General features: G+C 39.7%; 1 protein-coding gene across 5 annotated transcripts; it reads left to right on the forward strand.

The window, feature by feature from the left end:
• The first annotated feature begins 6,242 nt into the window (after nt 1-6,242).
• Nucleotides 6,243-16,073, forward strand: RNF6 (ring finger protein 6). 5 transcript variants are annotated; one of them, XM_021678241.1, is made up of 5 exons: nt 6,243-6,504; nt 7,177-7,259; nt 9,238-9,448; nt 10,527-10,622; nt 13,236-16,073. In XM_021678241.1, exons 3-5 carry the CDS (start codon nt 9,256-9,258, stop codon nt 14,996-14,998), a joined length of 2,052 nt encoding a protein of 683 aa, XP_021533916.1. In that variant the 5' UTR covers nt 6,243-6,504; nt 7,177-7,259; nt 9,238-9,255; the 3' UTR covers nt 14,999-16,073. The 5 variants fall into 5 exon arrangements, with proteins under 5 accessions (XP_021533916.1, XP_021533917.1, XP_044769149.1 ...); XM_021678242.1 differs by lacking the exon at nt 6,243-6,504 and adding an exon at nt 6,671-6,722; XM_044913214.1 differs by lacking the exon at nt 6,243-6,504 and adding an exon at nt 6,733-6,882.
• The last annotated feature ends 992 nt before the right edge of the window (nt 16,074-17,065 follow it).

Below are 17,065 nucleotides of genomic sequence, written 5' to 3' on the forward strand. Positions count from 1 at the left end.
GATAGATAGATAGATAGATAGATAGATAGATAGATAGATAGATAGATTTACTAGAGTCTATTAATACAGCCTTGGTCCATATATTCAACTATTAATCTGTAGATGTGTTCTTTTCTGTATTCACCAGGAAGAAGGATCAGAGGCAGTTGGCATCCACGTGTCATGAACACAGGAGACCCTTGCCCCAGGTCAACGTTAATTATCCTGTTCTCTGTCATAATAGAGTTCAAAGGGACCCAGACAACCTGGACATCCAGAAGAATATTATGTTGATCTTCTACATTGATGATACCATGTTATTAGAACTTAGAAGCAAAAAATGGCAAGTCCTCTGCATGCCTTGGTAATACATATTTGCAACGGAAGGTGGGAGATAAAGCCTACAAAGAGTCAGGGGTCTGCCACATCAGTAGAGGTTTTAGGGCTCCAGTGGTCTGGGCAGGCTAGAACGTCTCTAAAGTATAGGGCAAATTATTGGACTGTGCATTCTTACTGCTAGGAAAACAGCAGAATGCTCAGAGGTCTCTTTGGGTTTGGGAGGCAGCATATTCATTACACTTGGGAATATATTTATCAAGAGACTTAAAAGGTTGTTATCTTTTAGTAAGGCCAGGGCAAGAAAGGGTTCTATAGTAGGTACATCCTATGGCACGAGCAGCCCTCCCACTGGGGCCATTTGAGCCAGCAGATCCCATGGTGCTAGAGGTATCTGTTGTAGAGAAAAATGCTGTTTGGTGCTCCTGGCAAGCCCCAATAGGCGAATCACAGCACAGGCCCTGGGTTTTTGGAGCCAGGCCATGCCATCTGCAGCACAGAAGTATTCAGCATTTGAAAAGCAGCTCCTGTCATGCTACTGGGCTCTGGCAGAAACTAAGCATCTAACATGGGACACCAAGTGGCCATGAGACACCAAGTGATCCTAAGTCGGGTTCTGCCAGACTTACTGGGTCAGAGGGTGGTCTGATGGTTGTAGCAGCAATGTGGTGTAAAGCCATTTTATACATCTGGGATTAGGCTCAAACAAGTCCAGAGCACAAGTGAGCTGCGTAACAGGTGGCTGGGAACCCCATGTCACCTACCACTGTTGTACCGACGTTTCTCCCTCAACACATAGCCATGGCCTCAGGGTGGGGAGGAGGGTCCCTATGACCAGCTGACACAGAAGGAAAAACCTAAGCTTGGTTCATGGATGGGTCACCTTTGTATGGTTATAAGCGGAAAATATCTGCTACTGTGATTTAGCCCCACTCGGGGGTGGTTCTGAAAGGGAGTGTTGAAGGGACATCTTCCCAGTTGGTGGAGCTTCAGGCAGTGCATTTAGTCATCAACTTTGTTTGGAGACAGAAGTGGCCAGGGTAAGGGTGTACGCTATAGTGACAATGTTAGCTCAGCTTATTGGTCAGGAGTTGGAAGAAGAATGATTGGGGAAGGTTGGAGAAGACACAGATGGCTGGATCTATGGGAGGGCACAGGATGTGAAGATCTTTTATAGTACATAACGCCCACTATAGAGTGTCCAGTGCAGAAGAGGCACTAACCAACCCACCAGATAGGATGAGTAGACCAGCAGATGTCGGTCAGCCTATGTCAGTGGCCACCCAAGTTCTCAGACAGCAGGCTAATGGATGGAGCAGCCATGGTGGCAGAGATGGAGGGACGCACGAACCCAACAACTTGTACTCTCTTTCCAAAGCCAACATAACTATTGCTGCTACTAAATATCTGACCTGTCAATAGCAGAGACCAAGCTGAGCTTTTAAGGAGGCCAAACAGCTGCTGGGTGGCAAGTTGGTTACACCAGGCCTTCCTGATGTAGAGTAATATTTCATCCTGACTGGGTTTGACCTGTATTCCAAGTATGGGTCTGCTTTTTCTGCCCACAGCCCTTCATCCAGCACCACTATCCGAGGACTCTGACATGGAATCTCATATAATACAGCCTCAGATCAAAGTCTGATATTCTGACATGGGATCTCACATAATGCTGCCTCCAACCAAGGGGCTCACTTTACAGCAAGAGGGTGTGGTGGCAGGCACTTGACCAGAGGCTCCACTGGTCATAACACATCTCACACACCACACTGTGAGGGAGCTGTCAGATTGATGGAGTGACCTATGGCAGGTGAAGACACGGCTGAGGCTCTAGGTTTGAAATGACCCCTTGTGAGGCTGGAGCATTATCCTTCAGGATGCAGTATACTTCCTAAAGCAATGGCCATAATATGGGTTGGTGTCCCTAGTAGGTAGAATACATGGGTCCAGAGATCAAAAGATAAAAGTAGGAGTGGCCTGCTTGCCATAACTCCCAGGGATCCATTTGGAGACTTTGTGCTTCCTGTCTGCAACCTCAGGCCCTGCTAGCCTAGAGGTCAGACATGGAATGCTTCCTCCTGCAAAAGTCCCACTAAACTTAAAGCTATGGTTGCTCTCTGGTCACTTGGGGCTCCTAATGCCAGAAGACTGACAAATCATCAGGACTTGGGGCTACTGCTACATAATGGAGACTGAGAGGTATGTGCTTGGCACTCAGGAGGTCCACTGGGGGCATTTCTTGGTATTCCCATGCCTGGTTGTAACTATAAACAGATAAGTGCAGCAACCGCAGCCTGATAAGAACATGATAACCAGGATATGAAACCCCTTAGGGAGCAGTGCCTGGGTTAATCCATCAGTCAAACCACCTATACTAACAGAAATGATAGCCGAAGTGGAGGGAAATCTAGAAATGGTGGTGGAGGAGGGAGATAATGACTATCATTTGTGACCTTGAGATCAACTGCAGCAGTAGGGACTGTAGTTTGTCCCATTACCCTCTTCTTATAAAATTCCCCAGAAATTGTGACTAATAAGAATTCTGGAAAAACTGTGCTTGGATGGAGTAACTTAATGGGAAAAGTAAGTGATCTATGCATTACAAAGGGCAGACTAGAGTGAATTCTGTGTGTGCTCTGCCCAAATCCACTTTATAAGATATTTCATCTCTATTTCACCTTCTCTGAATGTTGGGTAACAATTCAGGATGCCACCTTCCCTAGAGGATTGTTCCCCTCCCCTGCAAACCTCATCCAATGGCATGGGGACACAAAAAAATTGGTCTTCTTGGATAACACTTGCTGGTGAATTTTGTGGGATCAGTTGAGGTTCATTCTTATTTCTCTGTCTTCCTGGCCAGTCCTGCTTCCTTCACTCCCCTTCTCCAGAGAGCACTTCCCTAATAAATCACTTGAACAAGAATCTTTGTCTCAGGCTCTATTTCTAGAGAACCTGAACCAGGACACAATCTCTGGCCTAATTGGATAGGTGAAATTGATAAGACTAGTTCTGAATACCTTGGATTTCCTTGCTCAACCTCCATTCTTTCCTCCTTCTAGTGTGCCATCTTGTACAAAGGCTGGAACACTAAAAGTAACCTCACCCAGACTTTTCTACAACTACAGTTCTAATGCAAATTAGATTCTGCCAGTTAAAATGTATTCACCAAGATGTGGGAAATGGAGCCAAAGCAAAGGCCGTATTTCAACCTACTTGGGGCTGTTTCTCTGATGGTAAGCAAGGTGATAGAGAAGGGAAGATTTTCTGCAGTAGGATTCAGCACCCAGTTACCAGCTTTGATGGTGTTAAGAGACAACTGATGGCTGTGGTGGCAGATGTTTTCGGATGTTGGCTTCCAGATCACGGCACTGCAGCAGTTGGTGCAGTACCTTCTTAACTCAGGACTTTCAGGGGCAACCTGAGAGGTGGTAGCTCTCCTCTTCAGTCGGTTCTGTAAGAGATGCTCCTTCCATAAGTACTTCAAGTGTTGGATTTAATGCCTCCAATGAATCCTTAAATAATAATGTTAAAATTAATTGTAAAAATTTATATGATGACCCTGAATTTCTCTTAGTTGTTCCCATACTGTCTACAAACTCAGTAAGATTTCAACCAAAACTTAGATATCTAAATCAACTATTCACTTTTGCTTTTTAAATTTTTTTTTAAGATTTCATTATTCATTTGAGAGAGAGAGGGATAGAGCACAAGCAGGGGGAGCAGCAGAGAGAGAGGGGGAAGCAGGCTCCCCGCTGAGCAGGGAGCCCGATGTGGGGCTCGATCCCAGGACCCTGGGATCATGACCTGAGCGAAGGCAGACGCTTAACCGACTGAGCCACCCAGGTGCCCCTCACTTTTGCTTTTTAAATTTTAATTAAGGCTGCCATTGTAAGAAGCCAAAATCATTTAAACATTATAAGAACACAAAACACCAAATATACAGAGGATCTTTTTAATGTCATGGCTTAAATTCTCTTAACACTTTTTTCAAGATTTTATTTATTTATTTGTCAGAGAGAGAGATGGAGCGAGAGAGCACAAGCAGGGGGAGCGGCGGGCAGAAGGAGAAGCAGGCTCCCTGCTAAGCAAGGAACCCGACGGGACTCGATCCCATGACCCTAGGATCATAACCTGAGCCAAAGGCAGATGCTTAACCAACTGAGCCACCCAGACATCCCTACACCTTTTTATTCTTAATTGTAAAAAGTCCTGGAGTTAAAAGATGTATACACACTAAAAAGGCCCGGTGCCATTTCGGTAAACTCAGACTCATTAGAACAGAGATTTTGGCAGGTTATGAGACCTGGAATGCAGATGTCCAGAATGATCTGTCTCTCTGTCCCAATTACCATATCTCATCTCCCTTTATAGTCACTTTGTCTTGGGCTATAAAAACTGAAGCAAAGTGTTGGATTCGAGTTATATACATTATCCGTTTACTCACAAAAATCTGCAGCTTCCCACCAGCTAAATCACTTGATTGGATTTTACATTTTTTGACTATTAGGATATATACATGTCTTTCAGTTTAAAGGTATTTGCACTTGATGGACTAGTACTCTAAAAAAACTTCTGTAGATATTTCAAATGATTTCTGCTCGAATTTTGGCTATCTCACCTGTGTTTTTCTCTGACTTGTACTCACAATTTCTGAGGTCATTGTACTAACATGCATTAATACTGTTTGCAGAAAGTTTGCATTTTTCTCTGAGGACAATGTGCCAGGGGCTGTGCTGAATTCTGGGACTATAAAAATGAATAAAACTGTTTGTTCAAATTCATGGATTTTAGAATCTTGGAGGAGATGTATAAATTAACAGAAAATCATTGTGAGTACTTGCTCAGTGGCTGTCTTTTTCCACTGAAAAGGAGGGCAAGGACCTTGTTTTATCCTCTGCTGTTATCACTAGCACTTAGTACGTATGGCACCCCATACTTGTCAAGTAAATGAATATATGCTAAAGTAGAGTTATACAGAGGGAGCTATGAGAGCCCCCAAAGGGACATCTGCCTAGTTTTATGTGTGAATGTTGGGCTGCAGGGTGGAGTGAGGGTGTCACTCCAGAGATGTCAGAAAAAGTTCCTTAAGATGGGGAATGAGCTGGGTCTTGGGACTGCATTTTTAATATATTTCCATTTTAGTATCTATAACAATATGATTTTTTTTTTTAACTTATCTACCCCTACTAAAGCCATAGCTTGTCCATACTTAAGACTACATCTTCTACCCAGGCGCTCACATAATGCTGGCGATAGGCTAGCTCTTCAAAAATTAAGGCAGGAATGAATGAATGAGTTAATGAACGAGTGAATGAAGAATAACAGCAGTGTGAGCACTGTGCAATGATTAAGTCTTCTGGATGGTAGGGTTGTTAGGAAAGGAACCTACACCAGGTTGGGCAGAGCCCTACTCAAGGGCTTAATTAATGGTGAAGTGAGTTTGGTTAAGTGTCACATCTCAGCAGTAAAACTAGAGACATGAAAGCGGGGAGTTTCCAAGTGCATTCCTATCGGGAAAGTGAAGAAATACAAATAAAAGCACTTTAGAAAATGATGGGGATTTGTAGTTTCCCGGTGCCCGTGAGCAATAGAGGGAAGAGCCTGGCTGATTAGTTACGTGGTACCCGGGCAGTAAAGAGATAGGAACAGACTGCTGCTGGGTTGCATGCACTCCGTAGCCAGGCTCTGCAAACAGGCCACAAGAAAGAGCATAGTAGGTGCTACTGCTTCCCAAGGGTGGAAAGCAGGCTGTGTCCCCGGAACTAGGCAGCTGCAGGAGCGCTGAGCGGCCCCGGTACTCGGCGCTCCAGAAGGAGGCCCTGGGGCTATCAGCCCTGGCCGCGAGCACTGACGGGACGGAACGCGCGGAACGCTGGTATCCTAGATCCCGCCGGACGCAATTTTCAGTCACACCGGCGAGCGCCCAGCTGGCTGTGCAGCGTCTCCGCTCGTCCGAGGGGGGACCTGGCTGTGAGGAAAGGACTGGGGCCTTCGTCCCTCCTCCGGAGCCGCCAGACCAGCTGGACGACCCCAAACTGAAGCACGGGCTTCCGGCTTCTCCCTTCAGCAAACGATTAGAGGGCGCAGTGGCCCCTCTTGCCCGTGGGTCACAGCCTTCCAGGACCCCAGAGGAGCGCCACCCGCCGCAGACTTTCCTTCGGGGAGTAGGAGGATGGCCCGACTCCGGACGAGGTGAGCTGCGGGTAAGGCTCCGGGCCCGGCCACTACTTCCGGGAGACGCTGGGGAAAGCCAACCCTCCTTGGCCCCCGTCTCTTTTCCGATTGGTTAACTGCTCCCTGAATGCGCCCCCCTAACTGGTGATTGGCTCAGATGCGCCGTCTGTCACCTGCCTCCCTGTGGGAATCCAGGTCGCTAAGGGAAGCGTTACTTGAGGCTCGGTTGGGAAGAGGTTGGTTTGGCCTTTGAGCCCAGTTTGTTTATTGTAGTGCGAACCGTATTCCGGCGCGAGCTCCGGTCGCAACGGCCAGGAAAGGAACCAGTAGCGGGACGGAGGGCGGGGGTGGCAAGAAAGTGAAGGTTCAGAAGTAAACTGGAGACACCTAACCCTGGTAACATCTGAATAGGAGCAGGATAGGAAGGAAGGCCTTTGAGAGGGGAGTTGTAATACCAGGAGCTGTGACAGTGTAGGAGGGAAGGCCTAGTTTCTGTTGTGGGAGAAAAGGGCCTTGTGGGAGGTTTTAATGACCTAATTGTTTGGGGATCTAATTTTCTAGGTGAGTGTCTAACAAAATCCACTGAAGATTTTTGCTTTGACTTTGCAGCAGAGCTTTGACTTTGCTAGCCATTCCTGTCCTTCAAAGAAACAATTTATTGAATAATTCCGTTCTCTCTTATTGCTTCAGATGGGCCGCTCTCAAAAAAAGCACAAACAATTGAAGGATGGATACCATTGCACATATTAAAAGCATGTTGAAAGGAAAATAAGGTACTCACTTTGTTTAATTGTGGTTAATTGTATAAGAAAATTACCTTTGAGATGAAGCTCTTAAAGTTTTGAATAATGGTAGGGTAGCTTGATTTTATTACAGCTTTCAATTTTTATGATTGTTTAGTACAAAAATCATATTACTGCTGTACCTACCAGATGTGCTCCTTGCTAATGATGGTCTAGTCCTGTTTATTCTGAAAATGGAAAGAAATCTTGAGTTTTTAACAATGTTAATTTGTGTTTGATTGAGTAGTGCTACTAGATCTTTCCTTTAAAAAACTGTAATAAGCACTGTCATAAAATCCTTGAATGTATAACCTAATGTTAGAATGTAAGTGAAATTGAATAGTTGCTTACTCATACATAGTTTAGACTTGTAGACTAATTTACTTTGTATTTAAAGTAGTTTGCTTAAACACTGAGTCAGAGTTGCAACAATTGCTTCACTGGTCACCAAGCTATTTGATCCTCCAGCCTCCATTAAGTCATGTGCTATATTACACATACTCTTCATTAACATCCAGAAATTGTCAAGGAATAGTTTATTTCATCCACAGAATACCCGAATTAGCTCTTAAAGATAGACCTGGGCCCTACCTTGGAAAATTCTGATTTAGGATTAGAGATGAGATCTGGGCATCTGTATTTTTAAAAATTTCCTCAAGTGGAACTAGAGGGTATTATGCTAAGCAAAATAAGTCAATCAGAGAAAGACGATTATATGATCTCACTCATATGTGGAATTTAAGAAACAAAATAGGATCATAGGGGAAGAGAGGAAAAAATAAGATGAAATCAGAGAGGGAGACAAACCATTAAGAGACTCTTAATCATAGGAAATAAACTGAGGGTTGCTGGAGGGGAGGTGGGTGGGGGAGTGGGGTAACAGGGTGATGGGCATTAAGGAGGGCACGTGATATAATGAGCACTGGGTATTATATAAGACTGATGAATCACTGAACTCTACCTCTGAAACTAATAGTACATTATATATTAATTAATTGAATTTAAATTTAAAAAAATAAATAAAAATTTCCTCAAGTAAGTTTGTGCATTCCCAAGTGAGAACTGTTAACTCACTAATACAGGTATTTAAGAAATTCTAAAATATTTATGAAACAAATAATTTTCTCCATTGATTTCGTCATAGTTTAAAAATAAGCCTCTAAGGAATGATGGTTAAGTATAATCCAAAAATAAGGTTTGCCTAGGCAAGGTCAGAAAGTTTCACTGGTACTCAAAAACCTCTGGGACTAACCATTCCAGGCCTAAGGATGAGATTTGCTATGGGAAGACACAGAGTGCTCTGCTGTACATTCACGGTCCTCAGAGCCATGTGTTGAGTGCTGTTTCCTGTTAGGTTTAAGAAGAGACCAACTCCAAGTCTGTTAAGTAGATATAGTAGGTTAAATTATTTTTACCTCAACAAAGTACAATGGAGGGTAATATTACAAATATGAGTTTTATTTTGGGAAGAATACATTTGCTGGAAATAAATGTAAATCATAGCCTCCCAATAGCTCTTTGCTTATTAAGTAAAGAATATAATTTAAAATTATGCTTAAAGTACATAAATCAGCTTAAAATTTGTATGCTAACATCAAGTACCCAGATATTTGAAACATCAGTGACGGCTTTCTGATCAACTTTACCAGCGAGTGAAAGAGGTAAAAAAAAAAAAAAAAAAAAGTGAGATAATCACTTTGGTATTCAGGAATTAGAAATGAGTGATGAAACCAGATCCAGTCTGACTTAAACATTGGCTTTGAGCAAAGAAGTAGATCTGGTTATAGTCTCATCTCCTAGAAGCTCTTTTTCATTTTATATGTGAGTTCTTCACTGCAAGATTTGGCATATGAAATATGAGTAGAGGATGAAATTTAAAAATGAAAATAAAGAGACATGAGTTAAAAACATGAAGCCATGTGTAGTCCATTGACTAACAGCTTGAATCTAATGTATATTGTTTGAACAGAAAGCCAGGAATCTCAGTATGAATCCCTCTAGATTTAGATCGCATGATGGTAGTGAAGAAGTCTCATCTCAGGACCATAATCATCGTGAAAATGAGAGAAGATGGCAGCAAGAACGTCTCCACAGAGAAGAAGCCTATTACCAGTTTATTAATGAACTCAATGATGAAGATTATAGACTAATGAGAGACCACAATCTTTTAGGCACCCCTGGTAAGAGATGGGTGAAAGAGGAGACGCCTTTTTTATCATTATAAGAGGAGTTTCAAAATAAGGAGGGTTTTTTTCCCCTTCTTCCCTCTCCCAAAATATAATGCACTATTTTTTAAATGTAAGAACTTTTTAATATAACAAAATAGAAAATCACTGGCTTACTTCTGTATTTGATAAGTAAGTATGAATCTTGGACATGGAGCACTGTTATACAAATGCCAAGCTAACAAATAGCTTAATGTACATAATAGTGTCAAATATTTACATATATGGTCCTATTTCTCTTTTAAGTAATATTTGTACAAATATTATTTAGAACCCAATTCTAACTCATTTGAGGTATTATAATTTATTTATTTAGCTGAATTAATAATACTCCAAAAGTCCAGTGTGCTTCATGAATTTTGTACAAATTCATTTCACAAATGAACTAATTAAAACTTGTATGTTTGTACAGTATATATTTGTGTATTGCATATTTGCACATTGTATATTGATAACCCATATAGTGAACTATTGAGGTAAAATTCAAAGATTCAGAGTTCTCTCTAGAAATCCAACCTTTTTTTTAAAAGATTTTATTTATTTATTTGAGAGAGAGAGAATGAGAGAGAACACATGAGAGGGGATAGGGTCAGAGGGCAAAGCAGACTCCCTGCCGAGCAGGGAGCCCGATGCGGGACTCGATCCAGGGACTCCAGGATCATGACCTGAGCCGAAGGCAGTCGCTTAACCAACTGAGCCACCCAGGCGCCCGAAATCCAACCTTTTAAATTTCTTTTTATCTTTGACAAAAATCTGAACTAGACCTTCTAGATTCCTAAGTGTATCAATTGAGAGGACCTTTTAAATTTTTCAAATTAAATCTTATTTTTTTATGTACTAAAACATAAATGAAACACAACAAAAATGATATATACTTGTGTCAATTAAATATTTTTAACTGTCTTCAGTTTAACAGAACATGAAAATAATAGAATGTCTTCTACAGATTGCTGAAGATTAGTCTTACCCTTCATGAGTTCTCATAAAACAATAGTTTAAAATACTTTCAGTGAGCAGTTTTTTATTGTTTTAGGAGAAATAACATCAGAAGAACTACAACAGCGGTTAGATGGAGTGAAGGAACAACTAGCATCTCAGCCTGACTTGAGAAATGGGACAAATACCAGAGGTACTGTGGACTCCTTTTCATTTGGAGCAGGTTTGATTGGATCAATTGCAAATATGAACTTACTGTATCTTGTATAATCTGTTTGTTTTTAATGTTTTCCAGTTTTAATGTGATATTCAGATAGCATTTACCCATTATATGCAAAGCAGCATAGTTAGGCAATATAGGACAGGGATTGAATACAAAGACATTTTTACACACATACTGCCTTTAGGGAGCTCATAGTGTACAATTAAGTTAATTACCAGCATAGTTCTTTTTAATCTTAGAAATGTACACACTACTTTTTTTAAAGTAATGGAACTAAACTTCGCTTCTAAAAATTTATACCGAGCGATACAGAAAGACTGAGTGAGGAGACCTGCTTTATTGTTTTTACTTTTTTAGTGTTTGTTTCATCATTTTATTGAACAAACACTAAGTCATAGTATAAGAAGTTTTTAAGAAAAAAAAGTGTAAAAAAAGAAAATTCAAACTAGAGAGAAATATACAGAATTAAAAGTAAAGCCAACTTAATGTAGCCCTTACCAGTTCCATTTCCTTCCCCAGCGATATTTATTATTGGTTGTTTCACTTTTTTTTTTTTTTTGGTAGTTTCACATATTAAGATTATTGTATTAGGGCAAAGACTATTAAAAACTCAAAAATGTAATGGTTCAATAAGATAGAAATTTATTTTTCTTTCATGTTAACAGTCCAGGGAAGATAGGCACATTTTACTCCATAATCCTCCTGGAACCCAGCCAGCCAGCAGAGTAGTTCTACAACTGTGCCATCCAGTGCAGGAGCTACTGACCACGTGTGACCATTTAAACATAAATTAGGTAAAACTAAGTAACATTTAAAATTCACTTCTTCTTTCCTATTAGCCACATTCAAGTGTTCAGTAGTCACTGCACATGGTTGGTGACTTCTGTATGAGACAGCACAGATGTAGAATATCTCCACTACTGCAGAAAGTTTCACTGGACACTTCTGCTCCGGAGTATTGTTTGCATGATCACGCTAAGTCACAACCACATCTAGGTTCTACTGGCAGGTCTAGGTTCCAGAAGGAGGTTCAGGCACCAGCCCGAAAGTGAGGTATATCACTTCCATTCCCATTCCACTGATGAGAGTTTAGTCACGTGGCCACACCCAACTGCCAGGTTGTTTATGTGACCATTACATTGCATTTACAATGGGAGAAGGGCAGGACAGGTTTTGTTAGATAATTAGTGAACTCTTTTACGTATACACATCATCACTATATTCTAGTAATTAAAGAAGGAAGTATCCTTTAGAATGCTTTTTACCTGCCTTTTACTCCTGTCTCTTTCCAAATTAAAATGGAAATTGGATATTAACCCTTTTTCCCTGTATATGTAGGTATGAGAGTTGTACTATACTGTTAGAGCTGGTAATACTCATCCTTTTATTATGTCTTAGCTTGTATCTTTAGATATGGCTAAAGTTGCTGTTTATTTTATTGACACCAGAAGCTGATTAATAGCTTTAACATATAAAAAAAGTTTTTATAAGAGATTGCAGTATGAAATGAAATCAAAGCAATCTCATTTAACAGCCATTTTTGTGTAGAATAAATGTTAAGGTTAAAGTCTGTGTAGTTCATGTGCATTAGAATGCTTTTTCATTGAGTTTTGCCCTTTATATAATCCACTGGTTAAAAATGGAAAACAAGCTTCCCATAGTAACAGAATTGTAGCCAAAAAAGTTTATCAGGGGCACATTTACTTCTAAATTGATTCATTCAACAATATTGGGAGTCTGATTTGTACCAGATACTGTTTTAGAGGTTGGGGATTTAACAGTAAATAAAACAAGACAAAACCCTTATCTTCACGGAACTTACATTCTAAATGGACAGAAAATACGTATGCATAATGGCTAACAATTATTGAATGCTTCTATGTGTCAGGTATTGTACTAATCATTTTATATGCAGTATCTTATTTTATTCTCCTGATAACCCTATGACATTTATACTTTTATTATCTCCAGTTTATAGATAAGGATACAGTCATTAAGTAACATGCCTAAAGTTTCCCAGCTTCACATAAAGACATAATGTAGTTCTAATATTGTATTCAGAAAGCCATATTTCTTGAGATATACATTTTTGGCAGTTCCTGAGAAATAGGATAAAATTCCTAAGGTTACAAAAACATGTAATTGCAAAAATGCTGAGTTGTCTTTACCACAAGGATTCCACAAATTCATGGTGAATTATATATAAGTTTTGCCACTATATTTTATTGATTTTACCATATGAATAAAGCATTTTAAATGTACAATTTTAGTATTGGATCTGTTCCTCATTTGCCTTAATATTTGCCAGTAACAGGCATATAGAAAGTAAGAGTGCGGATTTCTTCAGGGCTTTGCATAAACAGTATTTATATTTTTATAATACATAAGAATGTATTATAATATGCTTATAGTATGTACCTTTCTTTGAGAAAGTTCAGTTTTTTGCCATTTTGATTCATTAAAATGCACAGATGCTCTTAAATATAACTTAATTTAAGAAAAACTTTATCTTGTAAGCTTTCATTAAAAGTCAAAGCATAGATTTTAGGAATTGATGTTAAGTTGATTTGGTTTGCTTTCCAGACTCAGAAGTCCCTAGAGAAAATTCAAATGAAGATTCTCTGCTAGAATGGTTGAACACCTTTCGACGCACAGGAAATGCAACTCGAAGTGGACAAAATGGGAACCAAACTTGGAGAGCTGTGAGTCGAACAAATCCAAACAGTGGAGAGTTTCGGTTTAGTCTGGAAATACACATAAATCATGAGAATAGAGGAATTGAAATTCATGGTGAAGATCATACAGGCATTCCACTTTCAGACATTAGCAGAGATCATACGACAAGTAGGCAACAAAGATCAGCTAGTCCTGTGGCTAGGCGAACAAGAAGCCAAACCTCAATGAATTTCAGTGGTAGTAGTTCCAATATCCCAAGGACTAGGCTTGGTTCAAGGGGGCAGAATTCAGTAGAAGGCTCTTTCTCAACATTGGGAAGATTAAGAAATGGAATTGGGGGAGCAGCTGGCGTTCCTAGAACTAATGCTCCACGCGCTAATTTCAGTGGTCACACAAACCAGTCGGGTGGTAGTGAACTCAGGCAAAGGGAGGGGCAGCGGTTTGGAGCAGCACATGTTTGGGAAAATGGGGCTAGAACTAACGTTACAGTGAGGAATACAAACCAAAGATTAGAGCCAATTAGATTACGGTCTACTTTTAGTAGTCGAAGCCGTTCACCAATTCAGAGACAAAGTGGCACTGTTTATCGTAATTCACAGAGGGAAAGTAGACCTTTACAGCAAAACATGAGAAGGTCTGTTAGGAGGAGAGGTATAACACGTGTCTTTTTAGAGCAAGATAGGGAACGTAGAGGTACTGCCTATGCTCCATTCTCTAACTCAAGACTTGTGTCAAGAATAACAGTAGAAGAAGGAGAAGAATCCAGCAGATCCTCAACCGCTGCACGACGACATCCAACAATCACACTGGACCTCCAAGTGAGAAGGATTCGTCCCGGAGAAAACAGAGATCGGGATAGTATTGCAAGTAGGACTCGATCTAGGGTAGGGCTGGCAGAAAATACAGTCACTATTGAAAGCAATAGTGGGGGCTTTCGCCGAACTATCTCTCGTTTAGAGCGGTCAGGTATTCAAACGTATGTTAGTACTATCACTGTTCCTCTTCGTAGGATTTCTGAGAATGAGCTTGTTGAACCATCATCAGTGGCTCTTCGGTCAATTTTAAGGCAGATCATGACTGGATTTGGAGAATTGAGTTCTTTAATGGAGGCCGAATCTGAGTCAGAGATTCAGAGACATGGTCAGCATTTACCAGAGAGGCACTCATATCTGAGTAACGTAGGTGCAGTTAATGACATCAGCCAGCGCAGTGAAGGTGCCTCTCAAAACAGACGGGCCCAAGAAGACAGCACTGCAGTGCATGGTGAAAACCAGACCACCCAGCCTCCTGCCCAAAGCAGTGATAATAGAGGTGGCAGGCAGTTGCGAAATTCAAATAACTTAGTTGAAACTGGAACGCTACCTATCCTTCGCCTTGCTCACTTCTTTTTACTAAATGAAGGTGATGATGATGATCACATTCGTGGTTTAACCAAAGAACAGATTGACAATCTTTCCACCCGGAACTATGAGCATAACAGTATCGATAGTGAACTAGGTAAAATCTGTAGTGTGTGTATCAGTGACTATGTAACTGGAAACAAGCTCAGGCAATTACCTTGCATGCATGAATTTCACATTCATTGTATTGACCGATGGCTCTCAGAGAATTGCACTTGCCCCATCTGTCGGCAGCCTGTTTTAGGGTCCAGCATAGCAAACAATGGGTGAAGTGTTGGGTCTATTCAAATAGTACATTTTAGTAGAGCTGAGTATTTAAGCACTTTTTTGTTGAATCATTTGTGATGAGCTAACCAGGATGAAAAAGAACAGATTATTATAGTTTGAACTATTTTTTGTGTGCTTTTTTAACTTGTTAAAAAGAAACTTTATATAAAACTTAAAATGGCAAATGTTAAATTATACACAAGTACAGAATAGTTAATATTGCTAGAACCAAATAATCTTTAAAATGTTTTTATTTTGGTAATTTTGTCATGCTAAGCACTTTTGTATCTGCACAGTTCAGTAGGTTAAAAGTCAATCTTCCTTTTCTTAATAGCACAGCAGACGTTACTTGGACTTTCATGTTCCATAGGCTTAGTACCATGTGCAGACATTGGTGTCTAAATAAGCCTTTCATTCACTTTTTGTTCTAAGGACAATATCTTTTCATGAAAGTGTGTTTGGCTGAATGTTTGCTAAATATATTTAAGTTACTTGAAATGTTAAATTTAATATGCAGCATACCATATATGTATATATAGATATATAATTTTAAGGTTAAACTATTCAGTCTAAAAACTACAGTTTGGTTCCTATTTAAGCTTTTGGCCTATTACTGCATATGGCACAATGTTTAACATTTACAGAATCATCTCTGGGAGGAAGTAGATTAAGATATTTAAAAATAGAGATAATTTACTGAAGCGTCTCTGACAATCTTACTAGACAGCAAGCAATATGTAATACTGAACAAGTATTTCTTTACTCAGAAATGGAACATGGACATTTTAGTACATATAGGATTATTTAACTTGAGTTCAGCCTTTTTGTGACTTTTCTGAACGTGCAGACAGTTCTTTGGATTATATTAAGTAAGGTATACAATATGCATGGTTCCTTAAATTTACTTTTAAAATCTAAAAAAAAAAATGTCTATGAAGAATCAAATGCATAGATAATATGTTAAGTTCACTTGGAGGCCAAAAAACTCCAAATAATACAAAACAAAAGAGAGAATGTAGAATTTATATAAACACAAAGTATGCATTGAAGATCTATTTCTACCAATAAATATTAAAACTAAAGCTGTATGTGAACTATTCCTTTCTGTTGGTCCCCTGTGGTTTATTTACTCAAGAAAAATTTTTTTTTTGCACCTACAAGGTGCAGGCAGTGTTACAGGTGTTGAGGATTTAGCTGATTTTGCCTATCTTCATAGGCAAGAGGATATTTGCTCTTAGAAACTGAAAATCAGTTGATAAAATGAATTACTGAATTACGTGACTTCTGTGTTTGTTTATGAATACCTGACACAGTTTTCCTGTGGTGATAACTGCTTGGGCAAAATCACAAGAACAAATACCTCAAGACCAGATTCTGTGAGATTTACATGTATCTCAAGAGTTAGTTTTACTTTCTGATTAGTAACTGTATTCAATTCATCATGTAAGATGCATACATAGGAATTTTTAGGGAGTGCATTTAACACCTGGAGTGAAAAATTGTAGTAAGAGTCATGACTTTGTCTGGAGTAAGTGGTTTATATAGTTCATTTATGGGGCATGTGACTGGGCTGTTTGAAGGCTTTAAATACCAGACTAAGGAATTTTACTTTACCTTACAGACTTTAGATGTCTCTTGATGAATTTTAGTGGTGAATGGTAAGCATCTTTCATGTTTCAGGAAAATTGGTGTGGTGTAGTGTTCAGAACACAATGGAATGGGGGAGGGGGAGCAAAAAAAATAATAAAGGAATTTTGGTCATTTTTATTATCAGTTATCATCATCCTCAGTTGTTCTCTAACCTAGGGTGATGGCAATGAAACTGGAAAGAAAGAGAAGGGAGTAAAAATGTTGGGAAAAAGGACATTATTTGGTTTCTTGTTCATTATGAAAAAGTGGGGGAGTGATATATTCACAGATGGAAAATCACCTGAATAGAAGAGGGAGAGGTGTTACAAGCTATGCCAGTTTAGACATTTATCTCGAATATAGCCTTATATGTGTATCTCACTCATTTCAGTGTTACCATTTGTTCCCAGTATGACAAGAGACTAAATCCAGTATTTATTG

This window comes from Neomonachus schauinslandi, chromosome 3 (genome assembly GCF_002201575.2).
Source record: "Neomonachus schauinslandi chromosome 3, ASM220157v2, whole genome shotgun sequence".
Lineage (NCBI taxonomy): Eukaryota > Metazoa > Chordata > Mammalia > Carnivora > Phocidae > Neomonachus > Neomonachus schauinslandi.